We start from the raw sequence: 26,720 nt of genomic DNA, 5'->3' as shown, positions 1-26,720 counted from the left end.
TAACGTTAATTTGGAATCAGTCACGGATCGCAATTTGTAAGTAATCTACCCAGCTCTGAATATAAACGTGCTTAGTGTTCCGTGCCGGCGAGTTTTGTTTTAAAAATGGGAGTGTGTTGTGTTGTGTTGTGTTCAGTTACAGTCAGAGACCCTTGAGAGAAGCAAAGCCACAGCGGATCCTGCTTCGCCCCTCCTTCTCGTGTACTGACACTGGCAGCTAAACCCATCATCATCGATTATCTTTTCAATGAAGAGCAAGGGAGGGCATACATTCAACGACGATTTTGAGCGGTAAGGAGTTTTAATACCACATTTACTAACAACGCACTCTAAACGGTTACATTACAGTCAGCAAAAATAACACAAACTCTCGCGCTTCTGCTTTGAGGACCTCTATCCACCGCCCATTGCTTTCAAGCCTTGAAGCAGTTCTTCCTTGCGGTCTCGTGACACTTTCGGGACTTTCTTCAACATGAAAAGTCACATAAACTTCTTATGATGCAAGTAAATAGCCTACTCAGCGACCGCCGTAAAGCGATTAGGTAACTTAATGTTTCTTAGTTAACGTTACATTTATATGCCCATTACAATTAGCTCTGGGCGTTTACGTTAAAAATCATACTGTGGTGAGCAACGTAGCCTGAAACTAAAAGCAAAAGAGAAAAAAAACCTTCCAAAGGGTAACGTATTCTATTCTTGCATTACTGTATACTGTATGTAAAATAACGTTGACTAAATACGATGATTCCCTCATATGTCACATTTTGGTTGTGTAGGCCAGTGGTTCCCAACCCTGGTCCTTGAGGCACCCCAGCACTGCACGTTTTGCATGTCTCCTTAATCAAACACACCTGATTCAGACCATCAGCTCATTAGCAGAGACTTCAAGACCTGAAATTGGTGTGTCAGAGAAAGGAGACATGCAAAATGTGCAGTGTTGGGGTGCCTCAAGGACCAGGGTTGAGAACCACTGGTGTAGGCTATGAACGTGAGGTGTGACATGTTGGAAGGGATTTATTTTCAAAACAGTTCACATTTGTTAAAAACAATGCTTCGTATACGTTAATTATGCTGAAAAAGAAATGTTGTATACAGATATCAAACCATAACCAAACACATTCAGATTTCAACAGTAACATGCTAGTACAGGTATCCCGCAAACTTTTTGTTGTCTGTAAACAACAGGAAATAACATGTGTTCTTATTCTTTGTGTGTGTGTGTGTGTGTGTAGTGCACAGCACAATTGAGTACACCCCTTCTGAATAAATGCAAAAGATGCATTTTCTTAATGATTACTAATACAATTCATGGAAAGATGTCAAAACTGAAATGTTTTAAACATACACTTAATAAAAACAGAGAAATATATGCCATTAATGTCTGTAAAATAAGTAAATTAGCCAATTTTGTTTAACTGAAGGATTGCAGAAATGAGTACACAATTTAATTCAACAACAACAATTTAATTCAACAAAGCTCTCCCAGGGTTTCAGCAGTATGTTTGTAACAGCACACGGAAAGATAAAATATTAGATAAATATTATGGTAACATCAAAGAAGCATATGTAGCTAAGATTAGGGCTCCTCTTTCAAATTCGGACCATAATACCATCCAGTTAATTCCTATTTACAGGTCTGCCTTTAGGAAGAGTAAACCAGTTTTAAGAACAGTTCATGTGTGGCAGGATACTACAAAAGAGGAGTTGAGTGGTTGTTTTCTGGCTACAAATTGGGACGTTTTTTATCAAGATGACAATATTGACAGTATTGCGGAAGTGATTACAGGGTATATTCTTTTTTGTGTTGATACTGTGGTCCCAAAAAAGACCATTAAGATTTATCCAACTAACAAGGAATATATTACCCCCGAGATTAAGCAATATATTAGGCGGAGAAATCAAGCTTTTAAAAACAATAATAAAATGGGAGTTTAGAGAAATTCAAAGGGAACTAAGGAGAAAATTGAGGGAAGCGAGAGAGCAACACAATTTACTTGTTAGAGAAGCTATTTCAACTTAAAATACTAAAAAGCCGTGGGATGTTGTGAGAGGAATGATAAATTTAAATTCAAATAAGAAAGAAATACAGGTTTTAAATGAATTTGAAAAAGCAAATGAATTTAATAACTTTTATACTCTTTTTGAATTGACTGGTAGTGGTAGTATTGATAAATGTAGAGATTTGCTGAGTTCTGTAACATGTGATTTCACAAAGGATAGGATTGTGGTGGACCCAAGTGCTGTTGCTATATTTTTTAAAAGGCTGCATACCAAAAAGTCCAGTGGGCTGGATGGTATTTCAGCTCTTTTACTTAAAACATTTGCTGATGAATTAACTCCAGCCTGGAGTCCATTATTGCAATTATCACTCGACACTGGAATTATTCCTATAATATGGAAAAAAGCAGTCACTATCCCTGTTCCAAAAAAACATCCAGCAGAGGAAAACAATGACTTTAGACCAGTGGCGTTAACATCCATAGTGATGAAATCACTTGAACGTATTGTGACAGAGAAATTGAGAGAGAGTAGTGTATAAATTAGATACTTATCAATTTGCGTATAAAGAAAATAGGAGCACAGAAGATGCTTTGAATACTATGTAACATGTGATTTCACAAAGGATAGAATTGTGCTGTTGCGAAAATTTTTAAAAGGCTGCATACCAAAAAGTCCAGTGGGCTGGATGGTATTTCAGCTCTTTTACTTAAAACATTTGCTGATGAATTAACTCCAGCCTGGAGTCCATTATTTCAATTATCACTCGACACTGGAATTATTCCTATAATATGGAAAAAAGCAGTCACTATCCCTGTTCCAAAAAAACATCCAGCAGAGGAAAACAATGACTTTAGACCAGTGGCGTTAACATCCATAGTGATGAAATCACTTGAACGTATTGTGACAGAGAAATTGAGAGAGAGTAGTGTATAAATTAGATACTTATCAATTTGCGTATAAAGAAAATAGGAGTACAGAAGATGCTTTGAATACTATGACACACTTTATTTTAAAACACCTTGAAAATCCTGCAGCTTATGTTAGAGTGATGTTTATGGATCTGAGTTCAGCGTTTAATACTCTACTTCCAGATATTGTGTTATTTAAGTTAAAACAGAAGTGAACCCTTATATAATTAAATGTTATTATGCATTTCTACTGGGACGACAACAGCAAGTGAAAATTAATTCAACTTTCTCTGATATATTGGTCACAAATGTTGGAGCTCCTCAAGGCTGCGTAAGTTCCCCCCTTCTTTTTACATTATATACGAATGATTGCAGGAATCGGTACATAAACAACTACATTATTACATTTTCAGATGATACAGTTATACTTAGTTTGCTGACAAACAATTCAGATGTCGGCATGTATAAATCAGAGATAGAAGGGGTTGTGCAGTGGTGTGAGGAACACAACTTGATGTTGAATGTCAAAAAAACTAAAGAAATGATCTTTGACCCGAGGTTGGTGGGTGATCATAGTCCAATTTTAGTTAATGAGGAGGAAGTTGAGCAGGTAACAACATATAAGTATTTAGGTATCTACTTTGATTCTCAGCTACAATGGAGTCATCAAGTGGACTATGTTTGTACATGAGCTAGTCAGCGCTTACATTTTTTGCGAAGGCTCAGGGTTCATGGGGTGGATAATGTTACTGTTTTACAGATCAGCTATTGAATCTATATAATGTTATGGTTTTACAATATGGTTTGGAAATTTGACTGTTAAACTAAAAGGTCACAATTTCAAAATTTGGTTAGAAGAGCTGGACAAATAATTGGTATGTTGTCTCCACTTTCTCTTCAGGACATTTTTGCGAGGTCTGTTAGGAAGCAGAGTCTTAAAATTATTGGTGACCCAAGCCATATTCTCCTTAAGGAGTATGAGCTAATGCCCTCGGGCAGGAGATATAGGGTTCCAATCTGTAAGCTGAAAAGATACACATTTTCTCTAATTCCATTATCTGTCAAATTATTGAATAAGTGATTGAAATTGTTGTGTGGGTGAGGGTAATGTGATGGGTAACATGTAATGTTGGTGTATTATTAGGATTGTGTAGGAATTATATATGTTTTGGAATGGTGTTATTTTTTTTTTGTACGTTTGATCTGCTCTCCCGGTTGCCTAAGACAAATTTCTCCTAAGGGAGACAATAAAAGAGAAACTTAACTTAAATGTATAATATCCTCCATAATTTCAGATATATTGCTCTGACCCTTCTTGGCACTGAGTGTACAAGTTTATGACAAACTGGCACATCTGTCAGGTGTAACTCCTGGAGGATGACCTTCTTAAATGCTCTAGTCTTTAATGGAGAGTATTGCTACTCGTCTCTATAGAATCCCCCACAGGTGCTCAAGAGTGTTAAGATTGGGTGAAATACGTGTTCACTGAAAGATTTTCACCATGGGAGAATGCATATTGAATTATTATTATTATTATTATTATTATGACAAAAAATGCGGGGAATGAGGAGAGGGTAGCACCTTCCTGTTTCAAGTTTTTGTATTACATCACACGGTGGTGTGTGAATTTCCAGTGTGGACAACAACCATACATGCCACTTCTGCAGGCTGCATCTTACTCTGTGAGATAAACAGTCACTCTTTTTATAGCTTTTGCCTGCTCTGAAACACTCGTTTGGTATTTCTCCTGCTCTTTCTCTAGAAAAACAAATCACTCATCACTAAACGAAAGCTTAAAGTGAAGGCCTTATTATTTCAAGGGTCTTGTCGCAAGTCCATTGTTTTTGAATTTCTGTCACTTTTGCTATATTTTCACACTTAGAACAATGATTTGGCATTCCTCTTGTACTATTGTCCTCTTTTGTGCTAAACAGGAAGTCTCCTGACAGTTCTCTCCCAATTGGTTCTATTGTTGTCAGCATTAGGTCTGGGAATGATTCAATGAGTGAGTTGTGAGTCAAATCATTAATTTAGTCGAGTCATTCAATCAGTTTTGTCACTCTATTTTTATTGGGGAAATAGACAAAATAGCAATATGTAATTTTTTCCCATAATAACTTGTGTATTGAACTGTATAAAAGCATTTTTAATCATATCAAAATCTGGTTCAATTATTGTTTCTGCAGTGTTTACTAGAAATACTTGTTTTCTAGTCACATTTTTTCTCAGCTCTTACCTAATGTATTACTTAACTCCATAATAAAAACTCCTTTCATTGCAATATTCTTATCTGCTGTTTCTGTACTATTCTAGGAAGTATTGTTAACATGACTTCATTAGCTGTCCTTATGTATTTCATGCTTGCTTTTCTTCACAGAGATTAGCCCATGAGACTCTCAGAGCCTGAGCATGAATCAGGGAAGCGGTGCTTGTTTGTGGACCTCAGTGCCTCAGCACTGCCCCGCACCATGTGATCGTTACAAGCATGCGTCTTGTGCCCACAGAGGCCATGTTTATGTACTAGGTGGCAGAGAAACACGCTTACTGAGAGATTTTTGGAAATATAATATGGGTAAGTCATTGTTATTTATCTGCGGCTGCCTGCTTCTTTGTACACTTGTCCTCGTTATTGCATAGTGTATGATTCCTGCTGCACTGATTATAATTTATGGAAAATGTATATATTTTCAGTCTGTGACAAGTGGGCCGAGCTTCCCTGTGATAGTGAAGAAGCGCCTGAAGAACTGGAGGAGCACACAATGGTAGCATATCAGGTAATTGCAATAAATTCACAATTCATTCATTCCATGGTTTGCAGTGCATGCAAATCATGCACTACATTCCAAGTCCTCCACATATGGCAAATATATATACTTCAGTATACAAAAATGGCCAAAATAATTCCTGTTATACTCCTTAAAAGGGTCATGCCATATAGTATATACTTGATTATTTCCACATATTACTTTAGTAAAAAATATTTGCACCAAAAAGAGTAAATTAATTTACCATTTTTCTTTCTAGGGATTTCTGTATGTCTTTGGAGGAATGCAAGATTCATCATATACTAACTCAAAAATGCCTCTTTGGGTGTTTGATACAGGTTTTTTTTTTTTCATTCAATGCATGTTCAGTGGGGCTCCAAAATGTCTGAGCCCACTAGAAAAAAGGTTGTTGTTTTTTTTTCATGCAAAAAAAGTACTTTCATTTTTATTGGAATTTAAGTTAAAAACTTGAATGGAAAAAAAATGTATATAGCTTTCGGAATTTGTGTATTATTTGTTTGTTTTGCTTTAATGACACTAGCACTTGTGCTGCATGAACGCAGATAGTGTTTTACCACACTGTAATATGCCACTTTTTCGTTCACGTCTTCAGTTTTATATTCTTTGCAGTAAAAGAGTGCTGGATTAACTGGAAAACAAGGAGTGAAACTTTACAGGTAAACATCTTTTTTTTCTTTTATAAGAACTACAGCTGAAACGTGAACCTTTTATTATAGTGAACTGTTTTTGTAGGGAGAGACACCAGCAAACAGAAAAGGGCACAGTGCTGTCATTTTTGGGTCATCTATGTATGTCTATGGTGGATACATTGATATAAGAGGATCAACAAAGGAATTCTGGAAATTTGATTTTGGTGAGTGTTATCACATAGCAGTGGATTTATGTTTTTTATAAAACATCATCGAAGACTAAATATTTATTTGAAAAGTGTGACTATGACCCCAGGTATGATTTCTGTATGATTTACTGTAAATATTGCTAAATGACCTTACCAAATACTGATATTTTCTACATGTTAGATTCCAGGGTGTGGTCGCTCCTAAGCAGTGTACAAGGTGGGCCTGGTCCCAGACATGGTCACTCAGTTATGACATACCAGGACTCTATGTACCTTTACGGTGGCCTGCAGGGCCTGAGGGAACAGAAGGACCTGTGGAGCTGGAGTTCTGCCAGCCAAATCTGGAGCTGCATCAATTTCCAGTGAGCTTCTTTGTTAATATCTATCTATCCATCCCATAAACCCTGATTGCCATATAAGTAATCAATAGATTTGGCCCAACCTTGCAATGTTTATAACTACAAACCTTTGAAAGATATTCAAAGTTTTGTTTGACGTAATTAGTAGGAAGCCAACTACATGTTCCCAAGCAGAACAGAATATTCACAGCTGTTTCCTGTGCCAGTCTATTATTGTAGTATCATATATTTCTGATTAACTCATCCCTAAATGACACATAAAAACAAAAACTGTGGTTGGTCGCTTTACAGCATGATGCAGTGTCTTCTAGTTTAACAGAATTTGTTTCTTCATTGGAAAAGATTTTGAGAAATGTAGCATTACATCACTTGCTCACCAGTGGATCCTCTGCAGTAAATGGGTGCCGTCAGAATGAGTGCACAAGTAATTCACACCACTCCAGTCCATCCTTTAAGGTTTTGTGAAGCAAAAAGCTACATGTATTTAAGAAACAAATCATTCAGTGCACTTCTGGCCAAAATACCAGTTCATAATCCTTAATGGCACTTCCTCCAGTCCACCCCGTTGTCCTCTCACATCAAAATCCATCAGTATGTTTGTTTAGAACTGTTTAGACTAAATGGTGCTTGATTTGTGCATATTTCTCTAGTGATTCAGATAAGAAACATTACAGTTGGTGGATTGCATACAATATTTGTGAATTATTGTGTTTTATCAGCTGAATGCTCATTCTGACAGCACCCATTCATTGGTGAGCAAGTGATGTAATGCTAAATTTATCCAAATCTGTTCTGATTAACAAACAAACAAACTCATCTACATTATACTGAGGGTGGTTACATTTTCAGCAAATTTTAGTTTTTGAGTGAATTATTCCTTTAATTTTGATAAATTGCTTTTTCCCCCTTCAGGCATGAACTTAAACACTAACACTTCTATGATCTCTTACTCTGCAGTTCAGGTCCTTCCAGGCTGGTTGGTCACTCTGCTGTATTGTTTAAGGACAGCATGCTCATCTTTGGCGGTGGGGAAACCCAGAGCTCTCCTCAGAGCAGCTTGTGGAGGTTCAACCTGACAACAAAAACCTGGAAGAAGCTAGCAATGTTGCCTGGATCCCCCGCTCTGTGCCGGATCCATCAACACTTAGAACAATGATTTGGCATTCCTCTTGTACTATTGTCCTCTTTTGTGCTAAACAGGAAGTCTCCTGACAGTTCTCTCCCAATTGGTTCTATTGTTGTCAGCATTAGGTCTGGGAATGATTCAATGAGTGAGTTGTGAGTCAAATCATTAATTTAGTCGAGTCATTCAATCAGTTTTGTCACTCTATTTTTATTGGGGAAATAGACAAAATAGCAATATGTAATTTTTTCCCATAATAACTTGTGTATTGAACTGTATAAAAGCATTTTTAATCATATCAAAATCTGGTTCAATTATTGTTTCTGCAGTGTTTACTAGAAATACTTGTTTTCTAGTCACATTTTTTCTCAGCTCTTACCTAATGTATTACTTAACTCCATAATAAAAACTCCTTTCATTGCAATATTCTTATCTGCTGTTTCTGTACTATTCTAGGAAGTATTGTTAACATGACTTCATTAGCTGTCCTTATGTATTTCATGCTTGCTTTTCTTCACAGAGATTAGCCCATGAGACTCTCAGAGCCTGAGCATGAATCAGGGAAGCGGTGCTTGTTTGTGGACCTCAGTGCCTCAGCACTGCCCCGCACCATGTGATCGTTACAAGCATGCGTCTTGTGCCCACAGAGGCCATGTTTATGTACTAGGTGGCAGAGAAACACGCTTACTGAGAGATTTTTGGAAATATAATATGGGTAAGTCATTGTTATTTATCTGCGGCTGCCTGCTTCTTTGTACACTTGTCCTCGTTATTGCATAGTGTATGATTCCTGCTGCACTGATTATAATTTATGGAAAATGTATATATTTTCAGTCTGTGACAAGTGGGCCGAGCTTCCCTGTGATAGTGAAGAAGCGCCTGAAGAACTGGAGGAGCACACAATGGTAGCATATCAGGTAATTGCAATAAATTCACAATTCATTCATTCCATGGTTTGCAGTGCATGCAAATCATGCACTACATTCCAAGTCCTCCACATATGGCAAATATATATACTTCAGTATACAAAAATGGCCAAAATAATTCCTGTTATACTCCTTAAAAGGGTCATGCCATATAGTATATACTTGATTATTTCCACATATTACTTTAGTAAAAAATATTTGCACCAAAAAGAGTAAATTAATTTACCATTTTTCTTTCTAGGGATTTCTGTATGTCTTTGGAGGAATGCAAGATTCATCATATACTAACTCAAAAATGCCTCTTTGGGTGTTTGATACAGGTTTTTTTTTTTTCATTCAATGCATGTTCAGTGGGGCTCCAAAATGTCTGAGCCCACTAGAAAAAAGGTTGTTGTTTTTTTTTCATGCAAAAAAAGTACTTTCATTTTTATTGGAATTTAAGTTAAAAACTTGAATGGAAAAAAAATGTATATAGCTTTCGGAATTTGTGTATTATTTGTTTGTTTTGCTTTAATGACACTAGCACTTGTGCTGCATGAACGCAGATAGTGTTTTACCACACTGTAATATGCCACTTTTTCGTTCACGTCTTCAGTTTTATATTCTTTGCAGTAAAAGAGTGCTGGATTAACTGGAAAACAAGGAGTGAAACTTTACAGGTAAACATCTTTTTTTTCTTTTATAAGAACTACAGCTGAAACGTGAACCTTTTATTATAGTGAACTGTTTTTGTAGGGAGAGACACCAGCAAACAGAAAAGGGCACAGTGCTGTCATTTTTGGGTCATCTATGTATGTCTATGGTGGATACATTGATATAAGAGGATCAACAAAGGAATTCTGGAAATTTGATTTTGGTGAGTGTTATCACATAGCAGTGGATTTATGTTTTTTATAAAACATCATCGAAGACTAAATATTTATTTGAAAAGTGTGACTATGACCCCAGGTATGATTTCTGTATGATTTACTGTAAATATTGCTAAATGACCTTACCAAATACTGATATTTTCTACATGTTAGATTCCAGGGTGTGGTCGCTCCTAAGCAGTGTACAAGGTGGGCCTGGTCCCAGACATGGTCACTCAGTTATGACATACCAGGACTCTATGTACCTTTACGGTGGCCTGCAGGGCCTGAGGGAACAGAAGGACCTGTGGAGCTGGAGTTCTGCCAGCCAAATCTGGAGCTGCATCAATTTCCAGTGAGCTTCTTTGTTAATATCTATCTATCCATCCCATAAACCCTGATTGCCATATAAGTAATCAATAGATTTGGCCCAACCTTGCAATGTTTATAACTACAAACCTTTGAAAGATATTCAAAGTTTTGTTTGACGTAATTAGTAGGAAGCCAACTACATGTTCCCAAGCAGAACAGAATATTCACAGCTGTTTCCTGTGCCAGTCTATTATTGTAGTATCATATATTTCTGATTAACTCATCCCTAAATGACACATAAAAACAAAAACTGTGGTTGGTCGCTTTACAGCATGATGCAGTGTCTTCTAGTTTAACAGAATTTGTTTCTTCATTGGAAAAGATTTTGAGAAATGTAGCATTACATCACTTGCTCACCAGTGGATCCTCTGCAGTAAATGGGTGCCGTCAGAATGAGTGCACAAGTAATTCACACCACTCCAGTCCATCCTTTAAGGTTTTGTGAAGCAAAAAGCTACATGTATTTAAGAAACAAATCATTCAGTGCACTTCTGGCCAAAATACCAGTTCATAATCCTTAATGGCACTTCCTCCAGTCCACCCCGTTGTCCTCTCACATCAAAATCCATCAGTATGTTTGTTTAGAACTGTTTAGACTAAATGGTGCTTGATTTGTGCATATTTCTCTAGTGATTCAGATAAGAAACATTACAGTTGGTGGATTGCATACAATATTTGTGAATTATTGTGTTTTATCAGCTGAATGCTCATTCTGACAGCACCCATTCATTGGTGAGCAAGTGATGTAATGCTAAATTTATCCAAATCTGTTCTGATTAACAAACAAACAAACTCATCTACATTATACTGAGGGTGGTTACATTTTCAGCAAATTTTAGTTTTTGAGTGAATTATTCCTTTAATTTTGATAAATTGCTTTTTCCCCCTTCAGGCATGAACTTAAACACTAACACTTCTATGATCTCTTACTCTGCAGTTCAGGTCCTTCCAGGCTGGTTGGTCACTCTGCTGTATTGTTTAAGGACAGCATGCTCATCTTTGGCGGTGGGGAAACCCAGAGCTCTCCTCAGAGCAGCTTGTGGAGGTTCAACCTGACAACAAAAACCTGGAAGAAGCTAGCAATGTTGCCTGGATCCCCCGCTCTGTGCCGGATCCATCACTGCAGCATTGGCATAGGCCAGAGTTTCCAGCCAACATCACCAAACAGCATTTATTTAAGAAAAATACCCAACTCTCACAACATCTATAACAAGCTAAGACCATTTAAGAACAAGTGCCAACCATCCCGCCCCACTTTGCAAGAGCCCTGTATTGAGCTCCAGACTTTCCACATGGACAAAACAAAGTATTTACCAGATTTAAGTATTGCAGTGAAAGACACTAAGCTGAAAGGAACCTGTCTCACCCAGGAGGCTATTAGCGAGAAGCGGAATAGTGGTGACCTGGCAGAGGAAACCGAGGACGCCATGTTTCTCCATATGCCTGACTTGCTGTTAGTCCTGGGTGGTAAACCTCTACAAGGACAGCATGCGATTTCAGTGTGGCATATGACAATGGCATAAATCTGTTGTTTTTAGTGCATTCAACTTTCTCTGTGAGAAAATAATGAATGGGCCTTAGCAACAATACCTATATCCTGTTGGAGAACAATTGAATTCAGTCATGTACAAAATTTTCACAGTGTTTGTAATTATTACATTGACTCGTATTACATGCTAGGAATCAATCCAAACATTGTCACATTTTGTAATTTGCTTTGTATGCGTTTTGTTAGATCCATGTATATTGCTGTCAGAACACATTCATTTTCCTGCCTTCGCATCGTTTCAGGATAACTGCACTCAAACGATTTAATAAGTAATGCATTACATGAGTAATCCCTTTGCAGCAATCAAAAATGTGTTGCAGGGCCAATGTTAAAACCAACACTAGTCTGTATTTATTTTTGGATTGCTAAAAAAAGTAATCTAACAAAAACAAATATTGCTAGAAAACTACATTTGTAGCATATTTGCATTAAATTTACATTTAGTCATTTAGCAGACACTTTAACCAAAACGGCTTACAAATGAGGACAAAAGAAGCAATCAAACCAACAAGCCAACCTAATAATATGTAAATGCTGTGAAAAGTCTCGGTTAGTCTAACACAGTAAACGTAGCAAATTATTTTTTAATATATAATAAATAAAAAGGAAACAAGTAGATAGAATAGAAAAAAATAGAGAACGCTAGTGCTAGAGGGACATTTTTTTTTAATAAATAGAAAAGTCAAAAGAAAAGAAAAAGAATAGAGGACGCTAGTGTTAGATGGTCATTTTTAATAATAAATAAAAAGAAAACAAGTAGTGAGAATAGAAATAGGATAGAGAGTGCAAGTGTTAGAGGGTCATGTTTTTTAAAAATAAATAAATAAACGCTGTACTAAATATAACTATAATAGCTAGAAAATGTTACAATAATACAACATAAAACTAATTTAAAAAGGGAATTAACTGCTTGTAATCACTAATTGTTAAACAAGTTCATTTCTACATGCATGTAGTGTTTATTGCCACTGGAGGGGGACAAACTTCGCAAGTCACGCTACACATAAGTTCAACAAATGCACAGATACATTCATTCATTATTCTAAACTTTATTTAATTTATTTGTACATTGAAACAAAAGAAAGAAAAATATAGTTCACATCTGTAGGCTAAACAGATGCATACCATCATCAGTATCCTTTATCCTTAATATTAATGGATAACAAAATGTTCCATTATGAAAAGTGTGACATAAATTCAATAGATTTTCCCAAGGCAAGACATTCAAGTTACAGAAGAACTGAACACATGACAAGGGTCATAATACAAAGTGTCCTTTTAAATTGTATTGAACTGAATTGTGTAGAGAATTAATCATATTAGGACACACCACACATATATGGCTAAAAAGTGTTTATATATATTGATAATCTGTATGAAGGCATGGTTTGTTCACTTTAGACTGCAAAACTGGTATGGAGGTCCACAGGGCTGTGTCCTGAGTCCTCTGCTCTACTCTCTCTACACTCATGACTGCTTGTCTTCCCACAGCTCCACATCTATTATCAAATTTGCTGATGATACTGTGGTTCTGGGCCTCATTTCCAACAACAATGTCATACTTGGATGAGGTAGAGAAACTCACAGCATGGTGCCAGGACAATTGTCTCTCTATGAATGTGAGTAAAACTAAAGAGCTGATTGTGGACTTAAGGAAGAGACAGCAGCGGCCCTATACTCCTCTTATGATCAGTGGGACCCCAGTGGAGAGGGTGAGCAGCTTCAAGTACCTTGGTGTAAACATCTCAGAGGACCTGACTTGGACTTCACACATCCAAACTCAGGTTAATAAAGCCAGGCAAAGACTGTACCATCTGCGACAGCTGAGAAAATTCAGGGTTTCGCCAGCAATCCTGAAAACTTTCTATTCAGGGACCATAGAAAGTGTATTGCCACTCAGTGTGGTATGGGAACAGCTCCAGTCAAGACTGCAAAGCCCTGCAGAGAGTTGTACGCTTAGCTGAGCGCATCTCAGGGTCTGCTCTCCCCTCTCTACAGGACATCTACCTCAAACGCCACAAACGCAGAGCTGTTAAAGTCATCAAGGACTCCAAACACCCTGGTAACTGTCTTTTCACTTTGCTGCCATCTGGTAAGCGCTTCCGTAGCCTGATGGCAAAAACCGAGAGACTTAGGAGGAGCTTCTTCCCCCAGGCCATCAGGTTCCTAAACTCAAACTCAGTCTCTTAACACCAACATGACTTCACTTAATTATCATTAAGACACTTAATATACTGACATTGTCACTTGCACACAGCAATTTCTGTAATATTTTATGTATTTACTTTTTTAACTCAATTGCTGCTATGTAACAACCCTGTACAACCTGTTTTCACATTCTTCTCTTGTACATTCCTGCTCATCTTAATATTTATTAAGTCTACAGTATACTGTCCTGCGCATTTTATTTTATTCTTGTTTTTTTTCTCTTTTTTCCATACCTATATTTATATATAATTTTCTTGTGTTTGTATTCTTTAATAATTGCACTGTCCATGGAGCGGACCTGACTTACATTTCACTGCAGGTCATATGTTCTCTATATAACCATGTATGTGACAAATAAAAATCTTCAATCTTCAATCTTGAAGGTTGTATCTTCAGAAAAGGGGCACATATTCTTAAAAAAAAGGTGCTCTCTTACCCAGTCTGTTTAATTCTGCAGAGAGGTGGCATAAATTCACAAGAACTACAATTGCAAAAAAAAGAATAATTTATGAATACAGAAACCAAACCCATTAAAATATTAAGTTGAATATTATAATTAGACTCAATATTCATGATGATATCTGTGAATACTCCAGATTTTATAAGACAAATTTATTATTAAAGATTTTCCATGAGAAAGAAAGAATCCCAAATTTAAAGATAGACGTGTTCATAGAAGATGCCCAGAAAATGTAACGTGTATTTATTTTGTTGAAGCGATAGAGGGCGTCATATCACTTCAGAAAAGTTGGCAATGCAATCCTCCTATCCGCAGTACAAAAAGTCGATTAATAACCTACTTAAATAGCCTATACTGGCAAACAAAGCGACACTTGAGGGAATTTCCTACAAGTCTTAATCGTTGCAAAAGCGCCTGCATTATTTCATTAATCATTACAGAAACTGATCTGAAATAAGTGCCTATTAAACCATAAAGGTTTTGCTTTGTTAGTTAAATACTACTACTAATAATAATAATAGCTCGATGTGTAAACTGACGTGAAAACAAGTACTGGCCATTTATATTATGCTTCAATGTTTTATTATGCTTCTTGAAAGAACCCGTTTTCTGTTGCGTTATGAAAGCCCTGCAGTCTTGTGCTTTCACAATGAAAAGTTGATGTAAAACGGCTCTTACGTGTCACACACAGATCCAGCGGTCATGCTCGCTCGCTCTTTCTGGATTGATGCGGCTCTGTGAGCTCAACCTGTTTTAGCGCATATAACAATCTCTCGCTCGCAGTTGGTCGAGCGTCCCACGTGGTTTGAAGTATAAAAAAGTTTCAGCGCGAGGCGCTTTAGTGTGGTGATTACACGAGAGAAAAGACCAAAGGACAACATCTCTCCCGAGGCTGAAGAAATACGCACGAACACACACAATTCACAACACTATTACTGAGAGAAGAGGAGCACGAGCTATTGATATTCGGTGGAAAGACAAAGAGTGACATTTTGTCTTCAAACAAGAGAGATTTTTTTGACTACACTGACCTTTAAAGGAATACAAGATTAGTAACCGGTTTGTTTTGATTCTCAATTTGTCAGTTCCCTTGGAGATGCGGAGACGTTTTCGCGCTTTTAACGAGCGTCAGTTAAGACTGAAGTTTTCGCGACTAGCCCTCATTATTACTCGGTGTGTTTACCGGGCGATAAAAACACACTTTCTGTGAACGTCTCACAAAAGTGACCGCGAGCATGGTGATGAATGGACATCTGTCAAAGGAGGTTGTTGGAAGTACAACTCTGTCCTGTTTATAGGTCAAATTATTTTACGGTAGGAATTCATGAACTGATTTGTTTGTTGAATGGACACGTTATTTAAGAAAATGAGTATTTCCATCCTCTCTGTAACCTGTTTAATGGCTTGCATACTCTCAGTTCAGTGTAGTCTGGGAGCTGAGACTGTGTCTCAGGAGTCTCAGTGTGCCTCTTGTGGACTCGGGCATCCGGATGATTCGGGGCGAATGGACACAGACTTTCTGGAGGCGGTTAAAAGGCACATATTGAACCGACTGCAGATGAGAGAGAGACCAAATATCACTCATCCCATTCCCAAAGCTGCCATGGTAACGGCGCTGCGCAAACTTCACGCGGGTAAAGTTCGGGAGGATGGGAGGGTTGAAATTCCCAACTTGGATGGACATGCTGCCCACAACGAGGTGCAAGAAGAAACGTCGGAAATAATCAGTTTCGCCGAGTCAGGTGGGTACAAGATCTAGAATATTCCATCTTCCAGAAATGTTGACAGTCTGTTCGTTAAAAATAATGATATTTAAGCATGTTTTATATTTTGCAACATCTGCATAATGTCACTAAAGTTGAGCATAATTAAGTGTACAAGTACAAATTATTAACTTACATTTCTGGAGTACATTTATTTTTGGGGCGTGCAACGTTCTTTTATCACAAAACATGTTTGGAATTCACAGAATTCAAGTACAAATATTACAAGTCAAATACTTAATTTACAGGTCAGATTGCTTACTTTGTTTCCAAAGTATTAGCATAGTGTCAGTAAACGATGACTACATTGTGTGACTTCAGTAAGCTGTGACTTTCAGTGGGGTCTGATCCAATACTTATTGAGATGCTTCGCTGCCTACTGCCTTCATAGGCAGCATCCGAACAGAGAAAGGACTTCATAAATGAGTGGTTTGAAAAGCTTCACATATTTTCCAGTTCCATGTTTTGCACTATTTATGAGTATTTCTTTTTAGATCTGAACGACATGTATATTATATGCACAATAAGGATTGATACTTTACGTTAGCAACATGGTAATGATGCCTTAATATTATACAGGGGCTGACTTGGTTCTGCAACAACGTCTTTTTTCACACCAAAGTTTTTTCTGCGAATGCAATACAGTAAATTACAGTACAGAATATTACTGAATTGCCGTAAACAAGTGTTGCCGTTTTGCTTCAGTGGGTCTTTGAGGGTTAATGATACATCCTTGATATGATACTGGTATTATGTAACTGGAGCAACTAGAACACATGACCCCCTCTTAACATATAATTAGATATGCTGACAGAAAATAATAAGTAATTTGTCAAATTATGACCTTTGCTAGGTGGGTGTTGAGGCAATTACAATCTTAGAACTTCCCCGGGAACGCCAAGAGAGCATCAAAAACATGGCAATCAAAGTATTACAGATAATTCGTTAATAAGAGGGCAAGAACATTATCACGCCTTTTCACAGACAATACAGCCATAAAATCTTTTGTTAAAACCAATAAAAACGAATGCCTTTTATTGAAGTGTATATTTCTTTGAAGTGACTACAGGTTTCCCATGGTCATGAACAAACTGGAAATATGAGGTCTGAAAAAAGTAATAGAAATATAATGAATGTAAATTCAATTTTATTTTATTTTTTTATACAATACTTATGCAGCAACCCTGAATGCTGGAGTAAGTCATGAAAATTCATTGGTCAAAAAGGATGGGAAGTGATGAAGCTCTGGGTTTCATTTTATTAACTAGTTTATCAATTATAAATCTATGGTACAGTTCAATTTGCAGGAGAACGTATGGAAATAAACATGGATAACATTCTGCACGTTTTTATTGATGTCATTAAGCAATCAAGTGTAAGTTTGCATGAGCAAAATTACATTAATAGAAGAAATACATCTAGAATGAAGAATACGATATTAATATGTGCTAATAAGCAACTAGTTACCAGTGAATAGTGTTCCTTAATCCAGATTTAAACAATCATAATCTATCAGGAAGGACAGTTGATATGCAGATATGCAAACATTTTAATTGCTTTTCTATAGAATTTTCCAATATCTCGGTTTGACACACATTTAAGCTTGTAAAACTGGCTTCTTTATCTTCTAGTCTCGCACACTGTGCAGCCCAATTAGCTTGGACATTATCCGAACTTCTTGCTCCAATAAGAATGATCTGAACGCACTCATGACAGTGCGACAAAAGAAGGCAATTATTGAGAGAGTACTGTGCGTTCTTGCTAAACCCAATATGTCAACATTGGGAACAAAAACAACAAAAGAAATCACTCAGAATAATGCATGAGACATTTGAGTCGTTGTGGGTGACAGAGAGGCTGGGGTGGGGGGATGGCCTTCTTATATCCTACTCTGAAAATGCATTTCAAATATCAAAGCTCGATCAGGCCTCTTTGCAGTGTCCCCTATTATTCACGACACCTTTGAACCAGTGAGCAGCAATGCATCATGATACTGGCTCTCAGGACCCCCATCTGCCTCAAGGCCAGCTGGCACTAACCCCTCAAGTGAAGGCTGCCAGCCAGGGCATAGCATTAGAACAACCCTAGATCCATTCTGCTCAGAGGTACAAAAAGAGGAATTTGTGAGGTATGCAATGTGCAAATCACTGCAGCTGTAGGCAATTGGGTTGCCTCACGTGTTGCTTGATCTTCCCTGCTGTTATGTGGTATGACCGCAAGCCAGAAGGTGGCTCCTATCTCGATCCATGCTTTAGGAGAGCAATGAGAAGAGGGCTGCCAAGGTACAAGAGAGGACGGCTGCCAATTTCAGGTCTCTATTGACACTGTCCTATGGGCCATTTCAGAAGTATTTGGTGTCCCGTAGCCACAGGAGCGGAGCGGTAGATGCTCGCTTCTCATTTGTCAGTGTAACCATTCTGACTCCCTGAACTCTTCAGGACCAGTTCAGCACGAGGTATTAAGACTTCATTATTAGACATTATTCAGCGTGGCACAGTGTCCATAAGGTCAAAGAGCCAAATTGATCTCTTTAAAAAATCTTTGTTTTTTGACATTCGATCCAAGCAAGGAAATTAGAGCCTGTAGTGCTGACTGATTGGCAGACAATCAAAATCTAATCAGGCAGCATGCCATGGTCTTGATCTTATTGATCTTCGACAAGCAGTTCACATTAAGCATTTAAAGCATGAGAGCAATCTACAGAAACAAAGCTAACGCCTATTTTGTCAAAAGTGCCTTTGCCCATGCTCTGTTTGACAGGATAACAAAATAAAAATGTCAGCAAACTAAAAATACCTAGACTGTATGCATGGCTGAAATGAATATTTGTCAGGTTGCATACCTTTGCACAGAGGAGAAGATAAAAGTTAAACAGCCACAGGGAACCACAGGATGCAGGAGAAGCAAGCAAGCTAAACAAACTCAAAATAGTCAGATATAAAATCTTATAAGATTTTGAAGTGTTCCACAAATCATTTATTATTATGCAAATATGTTGAAAGAATTCTGAAGTAGGTAAGTGTTGATATTTATGGGGATAAAGTATGCCACCACACTGACAACATCTCGTCTACCTGTTCACACAGCCTTGGAAAATGCAGAGTGGACAAAGCCTTGTTTGACTAGATTCACTTTAAGCAGGAGCTGTTGAGACAAGTTCTGAAACACTTGAGCACATGGCCATACAAGTATATTTGTATCCAGTGGGCATATAAAGGCAGGTAATGAGGTAAAATGGCGGAGTAATCAGTTCAGTGAATGCGTTCCCTATCATCATAGGACATACTTGTTCACACCTGACACCTCTCCAGGGCTTGATTCTCTGTCACTGATGAACTTCGACTGTGTGTCTGCACTGTGGGATATAAAGGGCTGGGTTCCCAGCAAAACGAGTCTTGACAGCCTTGTTAAAAAAACAGCACTGCTTGTCACCAGCATATGTGTTTGAATGCTGGTCTCAACTAGGTATCTTAACTAGCATAACCAGATTTTTTTGTCAAACACCTTCACCAGAAAACTCATGTAGGTTGATTCACCAGCTAACAATATTATACAGCTAGAATAACTATAACAACATTTTGAAAGTTGATAGCATACTGTATGATGCAGATATTTACTGGTTGATTTGTAGCTTTGAACATGCTTTCAAGTCTTTTCAAGTCTAGAGAGAGTGCATATGTGACTACTACTGTATGTGAGTTCAGGCTGTCAACTGAAGAAGCCACCCTTTGTGGCAAGTTGTTGACATTAAACCAAACTAATCTGTTGGCAAACATGGTTTTACCATTTCAAAACCTGGCAATATTAAACAGCTCTGGCATTCTAATCAAGTTTACAGTGAATATGATTCATGTGCAACTTTCAGCATCTCAATTTCTAATTTTCTGGGTGGTCAAAAAAATATTTACAATCAAATTACAACAGCAAAAAAGCTCTGTATCTTGGACTTTCTAAATACTGTTTGGTACACAGTTGTATTTAGAAAGTAGCAGTGTGATGTAAATGCCTCATCATGCATCTCATTTGAAGGGCACACGCTCAATGCTAGGCTGTGCCACAGCAGTCTCCTAATACCTCTTGCAATGCATTGTGTTGTCAGTCTTTCGGCTCCAAAAGCTCTGGGTTTTCACAGTACTCCCTGTGAACTCAATGAACCCCCTGGGGTAAGGCCCACGTCCGACCCCCCACCCTTCCACGTGGCCCAGCATCTTCAGCCCAAACCATGAGTCCAACTGGACTTGGGCCCAGAACTGTGGCATCTAGTCTATCTGGAAAAGTTAAGTGGTTTATGTCAACGAATGTGGCCAAGGAGAGGTAGTCATCAGCAGAATCACGACATGTTTGTGCTGAGAAAAGACATAAACAAGCTTCTTTTGTAAGAAAGAGTCACTACTTGAGAATTAACAAACTTGTTTGGTTTCTTACAGACGATGTGACTCCATCAAATTCCAGCCTCTACTTCCTGATTTCCAATGAGGGGAATCAGAACCTGTATGTGTTGCAGGCAAACCTGTGGCTGTACTTCAAGCTGTTGCCAGGTACTCAGGAGAAAGGACTGCGGCGGAAGGTGACAGTGAGGGTGCACTCCTATGAGCCCGGCGGGCAGAACGTGCACTGGCCCATGATGGAAAAGCGTGTGGAGTTGAAACGCAGTGGCTGGCACACCTTCCCCGTGTCCGAGGCCGTGCGGGAAATGTTTGCAAAAGGGGGTCGCCGACAAGACCTCGACATTCACTGTGAGGGCTGCGAGGCTGCCAACGTTCTGCCCATCCTGGTGGACCCAAGCGATCCCTCACACCGTCCATTCCTGGTGGTCCGTGCCCAGCAGGCAGACAGCAAGCACCGCATCCGAAAGCGAGGCCTGGAGTGCGACGGCACCAATGGCGGTTTGTGCTGCCGACAGCAGTTTTACATCGACTTCCGGCTCATTGGCTGGAACGACTGGATCATCGCGCCAGCAGGGTACTACGGGAACTACTGTGAAGGCAGCTGCCCAGCTTACATGGCAGGTGTTCCGGGCTCTGCCTCATCATTTCACACGGCAGTAGTTAACCAGTACCGCATGAGAGGCATGAGTCCTGGTTCAGTCAACTCCTGCTGCATACCCACCAAACTCAGCACCATGTCCATGCTCTACTTTGATGACGAGTACAACATCGTCAAGCGTGACGTGCCTAACATGATCGTGGAGGAGTGTGGATGTGCCTGAGAAAAATCCACGTTAGGACATAATACGAAAGCAGTGACAGTCATATTTATGGTCTTTCTGAACCACATGCATATATATTGTTAATATTTGTGCACTCACAAAGTACAATCACACACACGTTTGTGTGTGTGTGCATCAAGCAGTAGATCATCAGATGTATGACAGGTGGGTCCTTCTAATGAACAAAAAGGCTTTGGGATGATAAGGGAAAGGGAACACCAAATGGTTTATCTCTAGTTTGCCATTTCTAGACTTAAAAAAAATGGCCCAATACTTTCCTCTCCAACAGCAAAAAGGAGACAAACTGGTGTCACACTTTGACATAAGTACTTAGAGATTGTTGTACAAGCACTGACATATCTCCTACTTCAGAACACCAGCACTTCAACAGCTTAAGACAATATGACAAATCATTCCAGCTGATGTGGAGATTTCCAAATCAGTGCGTGTCATCTTCCCAGTCGTTCCCAGAGGCATTCCCACAGCAATGACTCCAGTTGTCAGCGGCATTGTTAAATCCGTTGTGAGGCTTCTACTCAAACTGTAAGCACCTCTGGACAAAAACATCTTGAAACTAAAACCACTTCTACCGGTCTACTAATATGTGCACATCCTGACTGCAGCAGACTGCATAACTAGATCTTGAGGTCTAACCGGTACAGCGCAAACTTCATTGCTTCCTTCATCTGCACACTTCAGTGGCTGACAAACCGCGGTGCGGCGGTGTGCGTTCCGCGGGGCTGCTTCCATTCTGTCCAGCTGGTTTACAGGGAGTACAGCACTTGCGAAAACTCTCGAAATGCACAATTTAAAGCACTTGCATATTGCAAAGCCTTCAAAAGGGTACATAGAGGTGGACCTACCCTTGCCCATAGTCCTTTTAATATAAAGTGCCGCACGAACTATGCAATGTATAATAATCCTGAACTATGTCAAACAAACTGAATTCTTCTTTCTGCTTGTCTTTAACTCTTTATCAATACTTGAAATGTGATCTTTCGCTTGCTTTCCAAAGCGGATGATTGTTACGATGTTTGCACTGAAAAGTTGCGGGATTAGTAAAAAAAAAAAAAACACTGCCACTGAAAATGTTATTTTTGTAGTAAAACTGAATTTTCTGAAAAATGTATTGTACCAAAGAGGCCAATATTTTAGCTATTATAGTAAGGTGGCAAGGCCATTCCAATATTTGTAAAATAATTATTGATACTTCTCAAGAGGCCTAATAATCAGGGTACAACATTATGGATTCCATTTGTAGCTCTGTCTAATTTTTTATACTATGTACAGCAAACCGATGAAACACAATCTCTTCCTGTCTCTAATTTTCCAGTCTTCTATTTAATAAGAGTTATTTCTTAGCTTGTTACAAAGTCATTTAGTTAAACAGATGACATCTCTGTACAGATTATGTAAAATAAAAATATTCTTTCTTAAATATTTTGTAACTTTAAAATAAATTCTTACTTTGCATCCTTGTGAACAAGTTGCTTTTAAAAGTATCAAAACTATAACAGATTGCTCACTGACAGTCCCACTCTTGCATGCATTTAAAAGAATATACAATTTATGGTCACTTTATTTTAAGGTCCAATTCGCATTATTAACTATGACTTTTGCCTCAATAAACTCCTAATTTGCTGTAATAGTTAGTTCTTACATTTAAGTATTGTGTAGGATTAGGTATGTAGAATATGGTCATGCAGAATATGTGCTTTATAAGTACTAATAAATTGGCAATATGTGACACCTGGAGCACAAAACCAGTCTTAAGTCGCTTGAGTATATTTTTAACATTAGCCAAAAAAACATTGTATGGGTCAAAATTATCGATTTTTCTTTTATGCCAAAAATCATTAGGAGATTAATTAAAGATCATGTTCCATGAAGATATTTTGTAAATTTCTTACCGTAAATATATCAAAACTTAATTTTTGATTAGTAATATGCACAACTTTAAAGGCGATTTTCTCAGTATTTAGATTTTTTTTGCACCCTCAGATTCTAGATTTTCAAATAGTTGTATCTCTGCCAAATATTGTCCTATCCTAACAAACCATACATCAATCGAAAGCTTATTTATTCAGATGATGTATAAATCTCAATTTAAAAAAATTGACACTTATGACTGGTTTTGTGATCCAGGGTCATATGTTAATAACAGGCATGCTAATAAGCAACTAGTTCATAGTGAGAATTGGTCCCTATACTAAAGTGTTACCCAATTTTTGTTTTCCAAGTTAGTCTGTATATGATCACAAGCCAGAGGAAGCAGTCTTGTAACCGCTGCAGTTCTATGCAGTGTTCTGCAAAGCCTGCAAAAGTGCTTGGTTAAAACAATGAGATGAACACAATACCTGTAACCTCACACAGAGATATCGATCGACAAACTGAGATAGCATCAGAATATATTTATATATACACTAGGTAACACGTCGGACATAAATGTAATGACTGTGCTCCATGGTTTCAATATTTGTCATTCTTAGTACATTCTTGGCTCGGAGGCAAGAGGGCTCACACTGCAAACATGTAGGCACAGAGACTGATTACATCAGAGTGGGTCCCCTGGAAGCAATATCAAAATGTACCTCCTTTTCTGAGCCCTAGAGGTATAGATGCAAAACACTAAGATCCCTTAGGCAAACAGAGAGAGCCAGGCCAGCGCACCTACCAACGGTTGGGGCGTTTCAGCTGAATCCTAGTACAACACTGCAAAACAAGTGCTTTCCAAAACATGACACCACATAACACATAATTACCTGAAGTGTTCCTGTCTTGCATCTGTCAAGAAAGGCAGATAAAGTGGTGTGAAAAATGACATGTTTGTAGAAGTCTTTAAATGACAGCACAAGAATGATGAGTCAGAAGTGACACCCACCTGTAACAAAAATAAATATTCCGGTTTTACTTTCTTAGTTATTGAGGTTGGTATGTGTATATATGTATTTGTTTGTGTAGGCAGGTGTTTCGGGTGTGAGAAGCGTACCAGACTTTCAGAAAGAAAGTCTCTGCAAGGTAGAGAGGTACAGGCAGAGCTGTCTCGTCATGTAGCGGAGTGTTAACGGTGCCGCCATGACTGCTGGAATGTTAATGACACCATAGCTACGCTGCAGGCAAACTTGTGAAGCCACACACACAAGTTAAGAAAACACCTCAAACCATCTTGCATGACAAAACACATACAATACAATCTGTACACACCATCTGAGGTTAACAGGTGTCTTTATGGGGACTAAATCGAATGTAAAACAACATATAGACACATACTTGGCATAATTCGTCATTAAAACGGCAATTATTATAGGCAAGAATTGCTTATAATTTCATAAGCACACATATGGTTCTACTTGGTTCACATGCACTTGAAATCTATGCTGTTCCTTAGCAAGTGCAACAGAACAGAGTTTCTATGCTAATATATAGCAAACAAAAATATATGTTATATAACACCATATTTATTAAAAGAAATTAATACTTTTATTAAGCAATGGCGAATTAAAATGATCAAATTACAGTAAAGGCTTTTGCATTGTTACAAAAATTTATTTTGAACATCAAATAAACCTAAAAAAAAATGCATCACGGTTCCCACAATTGTTTTCAACATCAATAATAATTAGAAATGTTTATTGAGCATCAAATCAGCGTACCGTATTAGAATGATTTCTGATTCTGAAGGATCATGTGGCATTGAAGACTGGAGTAATGGCTGCTGAAAATTCATCTTTGCTATCACAGGAATAAATTACATTTTAAAATATATTATTTTAAATAGTAATAATATTTCACAACATTGCTATTTTAAATTGTAGTAATATTTCACAATATTGCCGCCTTTACGGTATTTTTGATCAAATAAATGCAGCCTTGGTAAGCATGAGAGACTTCTATCAAAAATAATAAAAATTATTGTACCAACCCCAAACTTTAAATGCTAGTGTATATTTTTAAAATACCTTTTATTATTCTGAAAACGAGAAAAACATGCAATTTATTATCACAGAAACTGCACTTACTGAGGAGCAGCATTTAGACTTTGAATGCATGTGAGACAAAAAGTATGCAGGCTTGAGAGAACCTAAACAAAACTAAAACTGATTATTCTTCCCCCTTTTTACATCAAGTTTAAATGCTGCTTGAAATGATGACCCTAGAATTGACCTGCACAAGGCCTGTGAACTCTCAGAGGGGGATTACAGGCCCGGGTGAAAAGACTTGGGAACATGAAAGCATGCTGGAGTGGCCCAATGAGCAGAAAGTTCATTAATCTGGCAATCCTCCAACGTCTGCACACCTATGCTATTACAGACCTTTAAAAAAAACTAAATAGATTTTGATTTGGCCTTTAAAGCTCAAACCTGAATCTAAAATGGACAATTAAACAAAAAGATCATTCCCAACCATCACGGTCAAAAGAAACACATTTTACTCCACAGGGAAACAACCTAAGGTTTGTCACTCTGCACCTCCCTCCTCCCCTCCACATTGACCTCTTGACTCCTTGAGCACTAGCGTACATTCAAGCCCACAAAGCTTCCATTTGTGCCGTGGTTCTACCTAGTACCGGCTGGGGGATCAGGGATCAACGAGGGTCATCTCTATAGGGAACCTAGGAGAGAGTCGCCACTGTGAAAGAGCTGATATTACAGTGTAAGGCATGAAAAGGGCACACAGTCAATCACCCCTTACCCTCTGTCTGGCAACCAAAACTCATTTCATATCCGTCACAGCCGAACACGATGTTGACGTTGGCTTTGCTCTGGCCATTGGCTGAAGGATGGGATTATTTTAACCTTTGGAGAACGGAAGAAAGACAGAAAGAAGACTTGTACTTGGGGAGTAATTCCCCTAGCGTACGCCGCAGTTAAAAGCGGAGCCAAGAGCAAACAGCTGGCCTTTTGTTCAGCCAGGCAGAGTTTCTCCTCGCATTCATGTGACGTGGTGCATGCAAGGACTGAAACCGCTGACGGTGATAGCGACAATGATGAGCACAAGTGAAACTGCAGCACGGCTCAGCCTTCAAGTTCACAGACAAAGGCCTGCGACTCTCTGATCTCACAACACAAGGAAAATATGGGGGAAAATAAGGGCATATTTGGATCGCCGTGCACACTGTGTGTTTGTGAGAGGGGGAATTCCATTGGAGGGGATTTCAGGTGTGGTTGTACATTCATCGCAGGCCACTTTAAAGCGAGCCATCATGCCTGCGTGGCTCATCACGGCTGACTGATGGCTCATTATTTAGCAGGTGCCTCATTGTTTTCCATTGTTCGGCTTTGGGGGAATTTTATGATTCGACCAAAACAGCGATGCTGAGTGTGGGCGTCTCAAGATGCTGCCGTCTCCACCACGTATTGAAGAAAGAAG

The 26,720-nt window shown here is 38.4% G+C and overlaps 3 protein-coding genes across 4 annotated transcripts; all 3 read left to right on the top strand.

Annotated features, from left to right (window-relative positions):
- The first annotated feature begins 121 nt into the window (after positions 1–121).
- Positions 122–8,048, top strand: LOC107597559 (actin-fragmin kinase-like). Its single transcript, XM_016288690.1, has 8 exons — positions 122–291; positions 5,287–5,481; positions 5,601–5,683; positions 5,934–6,012; positions 6,305–6,351; positions 6,428–6,548; positions 6,715–6,895; positions 7,850–8,048. Exons 2-8 carry the CDS (start codon positions 5,319–5,321, stop codon positions 8,046–8,048), a joined length of 873 nt encoding a protein of 290 aa, XP_016144176.1. The 5' UTR covers positions 122–291; positions 5,287–5,318.
- A 492-nt stretch (positions 8,049–8,540) lies between these two features.
- Positions 8,541–12,309, top strand: LOC107597481 (actin-fragmin kinase-like). The gene is made up of 7 exons (XM_016288553.1): positions 8,541–8,730; positions 8,850–8,932; positions 9,183–9,261; positions 9,554–9,600; positions 9,677–9,797; positions 9,964–10,144; positions 11,099–12,309. The coding sequence occupies exons 1-7, from the start codon at positions 8,568–8,570 to the stop codon at positions 11,682–11,684; spliced, it is 1,260 nt and encodes a 419-aa protein (XP_016144039.1). The 5' UTR covers positions 8,541–8,567; the 3' UTR covers positions 11,685–12,309.
- A 2,916-nt stretch (positions 12,310–15,225) lies between these two features.
- LOC107597480 (inhibin beta B chain-like) lies at positions 15,226–22,769 on the top strand. 2 transcript variants are annotated; one of them, XM_016288552.1, is made up of 3 exons: positions 15,226–15,692; positions 15,797–16,120; positions 20,569–22,768. In XM_016288552.1, the coding sequence occupies exons 2-3, from the start codon at positions 15,883–15,885 to the stop codon at positions 21,348–21,350; spliced, it is 1,020 nt and encodes a 339-aa protein (XP_016144038.1). In that variant the 5' UTR covers positions 15,226–15,692; positions 15,797–15,882; the 3' UTR covers positions 21,351–22,768. The 2 variants fall into 2 exon arrangements, with proteins under 2 accessions (XP_016144038.1, XP_016144037.1); XM_016288551.1 differs by having other exon boundaries at positions 15,226–16,120; positions 20,569–22,769.
- Positions 22,770–26,720: the final 3,951 nt, after the last annotated feature.

The sequence above is a fragment of the Sinocyclocheilus grahami genome, unplaced genomic scaffold, assembly GCF_001515645.1.
Source record: "Sinocyclocheilus grahami isolate Dianchi unplaced genomic scaffold, SAMN03320097.WGS_v1.1 scaffold233.1, whole genome shotgun sequence".
In the NCBI taxonomy this organism is placed as follows: domain Eukaryota; kingdom Metazoa; phylum Chordata; class Actinopteri; order Cypriniformes; family Cyprinidae; genus Sinocyclocheilus; species Sinocyclocheilus grahami.
This window is presented reverse-complemented; position numbering and strand designations above follow the sequence as displayed.